Raw genomic sequence first — 11612 nt, 5'->3', positions numbered from 1 at the left:
GCATTGTCCTTGGAATTTCGTCAAGGCTAGAGCTCTACAACTTGACCTCAGCACCACTTCTAGCTTTCTTTTTTTCTGTTCATGTGATATTGAGGACGTCCTGCACATTAGGCAAGCACTCTACCACTAGTCCATGCTCTCAGCCCCAATTATTCTATCTTTAACCCACTCTTTGATCCCACTGTTTTGGAATATTGTTGTCTTTTTCCTATTTGCCTGCCTTTTCCACCTTTTTATAACTAAGCTTTCTTCACCGTGGAAACATTTCAGGTCAAATGTTGGGATACAGACACCATAACTTCCCTTGGTGGGTTTGTGTATAGCTTGGCCTTTTCTCCTCTCAATCAAAATGGTCATTCGTGGAATACATTCTCCATAAAGAAGAGTATTAAGATTTTTTTCTTCAAAGTGCCAAATCCAGAGTTACATGGGTAAGGACACATTTTTTAAAGTTTTGGGTTTTTTTCCAAACAGCTAATTCATATTTTAAAATCTTATCTGATTAATTACTCTCAGGGAAATCAAATGTTAAAATTTTGGCTTTTGGGGTTTGAAATTTGAAACTATGAAAGTAAAAGCATACATTGTCTCCAAATTTAACTTGTAAAATAATTAAATAGTTAGAAATTAAAGTGAGGAATGGCTGCTCACATTTGCAACCTTTTATAGACAGAGCTAGGATTGCATACAGAGTATTTTGATTTATGGCTATCCAGGCAAAAATTCACAACAGTGCATCTCATTCAACAGCTGTACTCAGTTCATTTTGCTTGTGATGTCAGCTCCTCAGTAAGGACATAAAGATGGATTATGGACATAAACATAAAACCTAGTATTAAAAAAAAGTGAAACAAAAAGAGCTGGGTGTGTGGCCCAACTAGTACAGCACCTAGTAGCATGAAATGTGACCCTGAGTTTAAGCACAGGGAAAGACAGGAGGAAGGGATATGAAGGAATTAAGGAAAAAATTAAAAAGGAGAAGAGAGGAGAAAAAGAGAGAGGAGTTATCCAATAAGCACATACCTCAATACAAGAATGGTTAGAAATGAATGTTTTCTCATCATTTTTCTGCTACTTCACCACTTACAAAATCCAATGACCTGTTGTTGACCATTTTAATGATGTTTGTCTTTATTTTCCCACCAGAGAAACCAGAAGTGGAGCTATGGCTGAATTGGTAGAGCATTAGCCTTCAGCAAAAATGTTTAAGATCAGTGCCTAGGCTCTGCAAAATTTGTCCCCACACACAAAGAAAATGTATCCCCAAATGTGTGTTCATCCATGTTCTCTACAGAACTTAGGGACAAAAGGTGTGAAAAGAGATGTTCCTTCTGTACACAATTTGTAATAAGTGGTATCTTCCATCAGAACTTCTATTAAAACCCAATCTGGAAATACTAAGTCATCTAAGTTATAATGCATGGACCACACAATACAGTGACAAACTTTGGGAAAACAGTGGGAAAAAAGATGCTGAAATCATAACACTCTTTTCCCATCTAACAATCCCCAAACCATCACGGAAATGACCTCAACACCAGTCTCATAGTGCTAGAGCTCTTATTTCTGAGAAGAAATAAGAAAATGCCTTTCTTGGCCAGTCCTGGGACTTGAACTCAGGACCTGAACACTGTCCTTGGGCTTCCTCAAGGATAGATAGCTCTACCACTAAGCCACTGCACCACATCTGGCTTTTTCTGTGTACGTGGCATGGAAGAATCGAACCCAGGTCTTCATGCATGCTAGCAAGCACTCTATCACGAGGCTAAACACCCAGTCTCCCGTGTATGTTCTAGGAACACTGAGCTATACTTTTTTGGTGAATAATTTTTGACATTTCTTACATTCATATGGTTTCTCTCCTGTGTGTGTTCTCTGATGAAAACTGAGGTATGCCATCTTCTTAAAAAAACTTTCCACATTTGTTTCATTCATAGTATTTCTCTCTTGTATGTTAATGAGTTGTGAGTTATGAATGCCTTCCTGCATTCATAAGGCTTTGATCCTGAATGGTTTTTCTAATGCATGAGATGTGACTTCTGCTTGAAAAACACTCATCCTGTATAGTCTAAGGGTTCTCTCTTGCATGGGTTCTCTGATGCAAACTGAGTTTTTATCTACTTGAAAGATTTTCCACATTAATTATTCCTAAAATATCTCAGGTGTGTGAATTCTCCTATGTCTACTGAGATGTGAGTTCTGGTTAAAGGCCTTTCCACACTGTTTACATTCATAAGGTTTCTCTCCTGTGTGAATTCTTGTATGTCTCTTGAGACATGATTTCTGGGAGAAGGATTTGTTACATTCCTTGCATTCGAATGGTTTCTCTCCTGTGTGTGTTCGCTGATGGGAAGAGAGATATGACTTTAGTCTGAAAGACTTTTTACATTTGTTACACTTATAAGGTTTCTCACCTGTATGAACTCCCTGTTGCAAATTGAGGGATGACTTCTTTCTGAAAGACTTTCCACATTTGCTGCATTCATAAGGTTTCTCACCTGTGTGAATTCTATAATGCACATCAAGATGTGACTTCTTCATGAAGGTCTTTCCACATTTGTTGCATTCACTAGGTTTCTTTTCTGTGTGAATTCTTGTATGTATGTTGAGATCTGATTTCAGGGTGAAAAATTTGTCACATTTCTTACATTCAAAGGATTTCTCTCCTGTGTGTGTAGTGGAGTGCCCTTGGAAATCTCTCTTGTATATGAAGGATTTGTTACATTCCTTACATTCAAAGGGTTTCTCTCCTGTGTGTGTTCGCAGATGGCAAGAGAGGTTTGACCTATTTCTGAAAGATTTTTCACATTCTCTACACTTATAAGGTTTCTCACCGGTGTGAATTCTATTATGCACACCAAGATACGACTTGCAGTTGAAGGTCTTTCCACATTTGTTGCATTCAAAATCTTTCTGTTCTGTGTGAATTCTTGTATGTCTGTTGAGACTTGATTTCTGGGTGAAGAATTTGTCACATTCCTTACATCCAAAGGGTTTCTCTCCCGTGTGTGTTCTCCAATGTCTTTTGAAATTTCCCTTGTATCTGAAGGATTTGTAACATTCCTTACATTCAAAGGGTTCCTCTCCTGTGTGTGTTCGCAGGTGGCAAGAGAGGTTTGACTTTTGTGTGAAAGACTTTTCACATTGTCTACACTTATAAGGTTTCTCACCGGTGTGAATTCTAGTGTGCACATTAAGATGTGACTTCCACTTGAAGGTCTTTCCACATTGGTTGCATTCATAAAGTTTCTTTTCTGTGTGAGTTCTCTGGTGTCTGCTCAGAGTTGACACCTGGGTGGAAATTTTCCTATGTACTTCATATCCAAAGGGTTTCTCGTCTTTGGGTGTTTGAGTTTGGGAAGTTGGGTGTGACTTTAGGGAGATGGTTTCTACACACAGATTGTACTCATATGATTGCACCTCTGGATATTTGCTCTGAGGTTTTGCAATGGATATTTTCTTTCTTGAAGAATCTTCACACATACCACATGGATTCTCCCCTGTGTACATTTTCTCATGTGCAGTGACTGCAGATCTTAAGGACAATATTTTTCCACATATAGTACCTTCAGGTGTATTCCTTCCTTCCTGGTATATCTCGTGGGCAAGGAGAACAGGCCTATCATAGTCTACTGTGTATTCATAATGGTTTTGAGAGGGCACCCCGCCATCAACACAATTAGGTTTAAATGATATGGCCTCTGAGTTTACTACTTTCCCTTCTCCACCACAATTGAAGTACTGCAGCTCATGTGGACTTTCATCATTTTGAACGAAATGCTCAAAATATCTGAGGGATTGTTCAACTGCAGGAGACACAGCAGGCCTGTATGCAGCATGCATATCATCTGGCTTACTAGAGAGAAGCATGCTCTGACACTCACTGAGCTTGTCAGTCTTCAGCCCTAAGGAATCCCGATTATTCCTCACCAGCTCCGGCTTCTGTTGTGAACTCAACTTAAAGGTTGGTACTAATCTCACGCTTGCCTCCACTGTGTTACTATTCATGCTTTCTACTTCACACACACATTCATCTGGATTTTCCTCACCGATTGTAATCATTGCCTCCCGCTTTTGGACATCTAGAATGAGTCAAGAAAAACAAATACAAATGAGAACCAAAGATTCTGTAATGTAAAGGTAAAGTCATTCATTTTCTCCCATCCTCACTGTGAAGAGATTTTAAATATCAAAGTAGGAATTTATTTAGGACAATTATATGCTTTCTTGGGCCGGGAGTTTGGCCTACTTGTACAGTGCTTGCCTAGCATGCACAAAGCCTGGGGTTCATTTCCTCAATACCACATATATAGAAAAGCCAGAACTGATGCTGGGGCTCAAGAGGTACAGCACCAACACGATGTGGTATTTGTACACAATGGAATTCTGTGCTGCTGTCAGAAAGAATGACATTGCCCCATTTGTTAGGAAATGGAAAAACTTAGAAAACATCATATTAAGTGAAGTAAGCCAGACTCAAAGGAACTTAGGCCCAATGGTTTCCCTCATTTGTCATAATCAGTAGAAACCTGGGCTCTCCTAGCAGAGATTTGCAATAGAGCAAAACTTTGATATAAAAGGCCATATAGTAGGACACTAAATGAAAGGACCTCTAGGATATAGAAACATAAGCCACATAATGAATGATTGTTGTTCTTAAGTTATCACTCATCTCTTTTGCTGTCCCTTGGTTATCTCATATTGTTACAGTATCTCACTTTGTTACCTGATATATCAGATATATTTGTATTTGGTTATTTGAAATTGGATAGGGAAGGGGGGAAAACAAGTTGAAGGGTGGAGGTGAGGGGAGGGAAATGGGGACCAAGACATGTGAAAGGGTATCAATGTATGGGAATTAATGCACCTTCTATCTGGCAAATATAATGTAACCCTTCTATTAATTACAATAAAAAATATATGAAAAAAAGAAAATGAGAAAAAAAGAATTATTTTAGGTATCTATGGGAATTATAAATTTTGTGTTTCTCTATCTTGGACAAAGTCTCATCAAAATTCCTTCCTACCACTGCTGCTCCTCAGAACCTTGGAAAAACAAAGATACTCCAGCTCACCACCTACTTAATCATCCTCACTAGACTAAAAGCTCTGCTTCTGGATCTCAGTCTCTGCCACCACTGATACACTAATTTGGTTTTCAGAGTAAAACAGCCCTGATGTATTCCTTATTTCCTCACACCTGCATACTTCTACTTCAAGGAAAATTAAAACTCTTTTCTCTCTTCCTTTCTTTCTTTCTTTCTTTATCAGTTCTGGAATTTGAACTCAGGGTCTGGACACTGTCCCAGAGCGCTTCAGCCAAGACTAGTGCGCTGCCACTTTGAAGCACAGGATCACTTTCAGCTTTCTGGGGATCATTTAGAAAAAGGCATCTAAAGGACTTTCATGTCTGGGTTGGCTTTGAGCCAAGATCGTCAGATCTCAGCCTCCTGATTAGCTAGGATTACAGGTGTGAGCCACCAGCACCTGGTAGAAAATGGAATCTCATTTTCTACATTATTCACTTTATTCTTTTTGTCCCATAGTGATTTCCACATAAAGAAAGAAATTGCTAACTTTACTGCCACAGAGAAACTAGTAGAGAAGCTAGGGCTTTGAGACAAAGGATCACCTAGCTTTCTGACACACACACAGGACCTAGGGCAACTAGCAATATTATTGCTCCATACAGCACAAGAAGAACTTACCCACTGAGTACAGGCCTCAGCATCACTCTGTATGATGCTGTCACTCACCTGTGAAGTTCTGGTCAGAGGCTCCCCATGGTTCTGTACCTTGCTCCAGCTTGGCAATCAATGGAGGTTTAGCAAAACAGTGCCCTGCTAATAAGAAGTAGTGGAGAACTATTGCTCATGCTGGGTCATCACTGCTCTAGGATGTCACACATATTGTTCACAAGGCTGATCCTAATCTTGTTTCTCTTATCTCACTGGTTGCATGGTTGACTATCCCAGAACTTTGCATTTAGTTGGCTAATTAATTGTGTGGCATGAACTCAGATCTTTTGCTTCAAGCTACAATTCTATCAGTTTGAGTCCAGGAACCACTTCCAGTCTTGAGTAGTTAATTGGAGAAAAAAGCCTCATGGGGATTTTCCTGCAATTGATGGCTTCAACCCCAAATTCTCAGATTTCAGCCCCCTAAGGAGCCAGGATTACAGGAGTGAAGCACTGCAACCAGTGCCAGGTTTAGATGGTAAATCCCTTCTTTAAATAGTGATTTCCCAGTCACATTCCCAATATTAATATACCTTCCATTCTGGACTGTATATATACCTAGAAAATCACCTCAAGTTTGGGAAGACAGTCTCCTGTCAGTAGAATATGGTTTAGAACTTTTGTCTAACTTCTGATTGGGCTTCTGGAAGAATCAGAAGAGAAATTTTCAACATAGTCAAGTGGATGTTTTCTTAGAATATTTTTGTGTGTGTGACATTTCCTGCACACTGCAATCTTGTACTCTAGTAACATGAATATTCATAAACCCCTACAAAGTATGATGTTGACCTTGTAGGTAATTATGATTTTTGCTCACCCAAGGACACAAAGTTGCTGTAGGTATCTAGCATGACATCCCTATGCAGGGTTCTCTAGGCAATGTTCAGGATCTGCCACTCCTGCCAGCTGAAGTCCACAGCCAGATCATCAAATGACACCAGCTTCTGTAACAGCACAGTTCCATCAAGTCATTAAGCCCAAGTTATAAAAATACCAAGTGTGGAAATTCACTCTTGTTCGTATGCGTTTTATCTTACACCAAATGTCTGGAGCTTGCTCTGATATCTATATAGTAAGATACAGACAAATTAAGAGAAATATTTATCTCTATATTAACTTAGTAATTAATAATACAAAGTTTCTGCTGCTGGCCTTACAGACCAGGTGACAATTCTTAGGAGCTAATAACCTGGAAGGATAAAATTAATTATACATGGGTGTCTAAAAGGGTGTCATTAGCTTAATTTGATATAATTTACTATTTCTCAGGATAACCATGAAGTAAACAAATTATTTTTCCATACTTTCATGTTCTTCCTCACTGGATACGTAATTTCGTATTTTATAAAGCAATCATAAGCAATCAGAACAGATTGAGGACATCACATTGAATACATATCCCATTCAGACATCTGTGAAAAGTACAGTGTCCAGGGAATGTTCAAGAATGTACCTAATGGGAAAGAAAAAAAAAGAGTGTAGCTCATGGGCCAGGAGTGTAGCATAGTGGTAGAGTGCTTGCTTAGTATGCACCAAGCACTGGGTTCAAATCCTTCATGCCACATACACTGAAAAAAAAAAAGCCAAAAGTAGCACTGTGGCTCAGTGGTAAAGTGTTAGGCTTGAAAATGCCCAAGGCAGTGCCTAGTCCCTGAGTTCTAGCTTCAGGAGTGGCAATAATTAAAAAGGAAAAAAGAAAACAAAACAAAAAAGAAAAATAATGAATCTATTGAAGGGCTGGGAATGTGGCTTAGTGGTAAAGTGTTTGCCTCATATGCATGAAGCCCTGGGTTTGATTCTTCAGTATCACATAAACAGAAGAAGCCAGAAATGGTGCTGTGGCTCATGTGGTAGAGGGCTATCCTTGAAGAAAAGAAGCTCAAGGACAATGCCCCAGCCCCTATTTCAAGAGTTCAAGCCTCAACAATAAGAAAGCTAATGATTGATTTAGCACTTAAAAGTTATGACTTTGTTGCCACAATAAAAGTATCCTACCATGTGGAGCCAATGGCTACTCAGCAAGCTGAGATATAAGGATTGAGGTTCAAAGCCAGCCAGTGCACAAAAGCACCTGAGATTTTTATCTCCAGTTTACCTCAAGAAAACGGGAAGTGGGCTTTGGCTCCAGGGTAGGGGTGGCAGCCTTGCTCTGAAGAGCTGGAGGACCATGCCCACGCCAAGGATAGGGTGGTATCCTTGAGCTCAAGAACTCAGGTACAGTGCCCAGGATGAATTAATGCCCCATGACCCACCAAAAAAAAAAACAAAAAAGGCTCTGGCTGGGAGTTTGGCCTAGGGGTAGAGTGGCTGGCTAGCATGCATAATGACCCGGGTTCGATTCCTCAGTACCACATATACAGAAAAAAGCTGGAAGTGGTGCTCAGGACCAGGTGTTAGAGGAAGTCCAAGGACAGTGCTCAGGCCCTGAGCTCATGCCCAGAACTGGCAAAGATAAAAAAAAATCTTTTGGGCTTTTGGTCTTTTGTGCCTGGGACTGGCTTTGAACCTGATCCTCAGAGCTCAGCCTCCTGAGTAGCTAGGATTACATGTGTGAGCCTCTGCACCCACCTTGCCACTGAATTTCTAAAGATGGAACTGTGGAAACAGACACCTGATACCTCCTCATTAAAAAAGGAAAAAGTAGTTAAGCATAAATTTTTTGTGAACATCGCTACCTCCTACAGTACAAAATGTAGGTTGAAGGAGAGGAAACAGTTTCATGGAAGAATGTGTACAAATGTATAGGAGCTTAAGGAACATTCAAGAAGACAGAAATGTGAAATACAATCGCCACCTGCAGGACAAAGAAAAGAAGAAGACAGTGGGATTAGATCTAAAAATAATAGAACACTTTAAAAGTTTAAATAAAATATCATACTAATTTCTTGAACAGTGGTTAGAAGGAGAGGTTAAAAGGACTGCTCAGGGCCTGAGCACTGTCCTTGGGCCCTCCTTAAGATTAGTGCTCTTCGGGGCTGGGAGTTTGGCCTAGTGGTAGAGTGCTTGCCTAGCATGCATGAAGACCTGGGTTCGATTCCTCGGTACCACATACATAGAAAAAAGTCGGAAGTGGTGCTGAGGCTCAAGTGGTAGAGCTCTGGCCTTGAGAAAGTCCAAGGACAGTGCTCAGGCCCTGAGCTCAAGCCCAGGACTGGCAAAAAAAAAAAAAAAAAAAAGATTAGTGCTCTACTGCTTGAGCCAGAGCACCACTTCCAGCTTTTCTATGCATGTGGTACCTAGGAATCCAACCCTGGTCTTAGTGCATACTAGACAAGGACTCTACCTAGGTCAAATTCCAAGCCCCCAAAAGGAAAAACTTTTGACTCCCTCATTGAACCCATTATATATGAATAATGATCAACAATTCTTCCATTCCAGCCATGCTTGACAATACTGGAGATGAATGCTGGCTAAAACACAAAAAGGAAATCTCTCTGTAAAGTGTTGAAAGAGAACAAGATGCAATTCACAATCCATTAGGCAGAGAAACCCAAGTGGTGCTAGGACTCAAGTGGTCAAGTACTAGGCTTGAGAAAGCCCAAGGATAGTGCCCTGGACCTGAGTTCTAAACCCAGGACTGGCAAAAAAAAAGTACATTGATAATTTCAGGAAAAGATCATTCACTAATAGCTCATCTGAATTTTGATTGTGTTACAAGACGTTATCATGCTTCAAGAGAATAACAAACCATGCCAACATAGTAATATACCCAAGACAAGGTAATTAAAATAGTATATGTTTAGGTAATTATAAAGGAATGTAAAGACAATATATTTTATGTAACCTCTCTGAAATGATTTGTAGAAGGGAAACTTATAGCGCCATATTCATGATTCCTAATGCGTGAAGATTCAATATATAAATACCTAAGTGCATTAAAAACAAAGTATACAGATTAGCAATATAGATTCATTAATATTGCATATGGATTGTATATACTTGCATATGCATATTGCATATTGCATATGCATTGTATATACTTGCTAAACATAAAGCCCTGAGTTCAAATAATTAGTGAACAAAAAAATGCACAATAGATCCACTTATAAATGGAATTATTTCATTGGAAAGTAACTATATTGTATGATGTCATATACTGGTACTGTGAGAATATTAAGACTCTTACATTAATAATACAGTGAAGCACAGTCATCATGTACAGTGCCTATGCCTGCCATGACCAAGAATAAGACTGGGCAGGACATTTTTTTTGTTGCAGTTCTATAGAATCACAATAATTTTTGTGCATGTTTAGCTTCTTCTGAAGCTCTAGGCATTCACCAGAGGATGGCTTTTGTACAGTACATAAAATTTGACATGAAGCTAGGAGTTTAGCCTAATGATAGTAGAGTGCTTGCCAAGCATGCATGAAGACCTGGGTTCGATTCCTCGGTACCACATGCATAGAAAAGAGCCAAAGTGGTGCTGAGACTCAAGTGGTAGAGCTCCAGCCTTGAGAAAGTCAAAGAACAGTGCTCAGGCCCTGAGCTCAAGCCCAGGACTGGCAAAAAAATAAATAAATAAATAAAATTTTTAGTTAATTCTCTATGAAAAAAAGTCATACTATCAGACTAGATTATACCTACTATATTCAAAGGAATATAGTAGGCCCTGCATATTTCTGGATTGCACAGGTGCACAGAGCAATAGAACCAAAATATTTGAAAAAGTTTGGCTAATGTACTAAACAGGCAGTCTATGAACTATTATTATCTTAATAATCAGTCAATAGAGATCTATACTAAATATACAAAAAAACAAATAAAAAGCTAACCTAAGCAAGACAATAATGAAAAATACAAATGGTGGGACTATGAAAGGAAATAAACATTAGTACAAATTGTATGACCTCAGCTACAGACCATTTATAATAACAAATACATCAAACATTTGGATACTAAAAGTTGTATGGTAAAAAGCAAAGTCTACGAAGACATGCTCAAAAGGAACTGTGAAAATGAGTGTTTAAAGCTCAACGCTGACAGCATTCAGAATACTGAGAGATGGCCCAAGGGTTAAAACAGCAACTCTGGAGAGTGTTCAGACACTGAGATCACACCTCTTTCTTAGTGCTAGAAAGGCTGGGAACTGAACCTCTGGATGCTATTGACCCTGAAGGGTAATTAAGGATGATTTCATGTCTGGACTTTGTCTGTGCTATAGTCTCCCATCTTAAAAGAATAAGCATTTAAATGCCTCTTACAAACTCTGTTTTGGCTCTGAATGTAATATGAATACACATGCTTTATTTTGTTCATGTATCCATTGCAACCTTCCCTGTGTGAACAAAATATGCTTGCTTGCTGGGATTCGAGGCCAAAATAGTAGTCAAAGTTGGGAAGCCCAGTTTGTCTTCTACTTCTCTATTTTTTTTGTCTTTTTTTAAAAAACTTTTCTATGGCTCTGGAATCCTGTACAAGTGTGTCAGTTCACAGTTAATGACAATTTTCCTATATAGGGGGTAAGAAAACTGTCAATTCTGGCCAGGCGCAGTGGCTCCTGCCCGTAATCCTAGCTACTCAAGAGGCTGACATCAAGATTCAAAGCTAGCCCCGGCACAAAAGGACCTGACACACATCTCTCCAATTCAACCCAAGAACATAAGAAGTGGCTCCAGGGAAGGGCAGTAGCCTCTAGCTGAAGAGCTCAGGGACAATGCCCAGGCCCAGGGGTAGGATCTTAAGGCTTGAGCTGATAAGTTCAGGGATAGGACCCAGGTTCAGTTCAACGCACATGGTCCACAAAAAAATAGGGCTGGTATCTTGGCCTAATGGTAAAGTGCTTGCCTCACATGCATGAAGGCCTGGATTTGATTCCTCCGTACCACATACATAGAAAAAAAAAAAAAGCTGGAGGTGGTGCTGAGTTTCAAGC

At 39.5% G+C, this 11612-nt stretch overlaps 1 protein-coding gene across 1 annotated transcript; it reads right to left on the bottom strand.

Moving 5' to 3' along the window:
- Nucleotides 1–2148: 2148 nt before the first annotated feature.
- Nucleotides 2149–4008, bottom strand: LOC150044769 (uncharacterized). The gene is made up of 3 exons (XM_090321166.1): nt 3567–4008; nt 2835–3389; nt 2149–2666 (listed from the first exon to the last, which is right to left on the bottom strand). The coding sequence occupies exons 1-3, from the start codon at nt 4006–4008 to the stop codon at nt 2149–2151; spliced, it is 1515 nt and encodes a 504-aa protein (XP_090177292.1).
- Nucleotides 4009–11612: the final 7604 nt, after the last annotated feature.

The sequence above is a fragment of the Megascapheus bottae genome, chromosome 29 (genome assembly GCF_031878675.1).
Source record: "Megascapheus bottae isolate mThoBot1 chromosome 29, mThoBot2.hap1, whole genome shotgun sequence".
Taxonomy (NCBI): Eukaryota; Metazoa; Chordata; class Mammalia; order Rodentia; family Geomyidae; genus Megascapheus; species Megascapheus bottae.
This window is presented reverse-complemented; position numbering and strand designations above follow the sequence as displayed.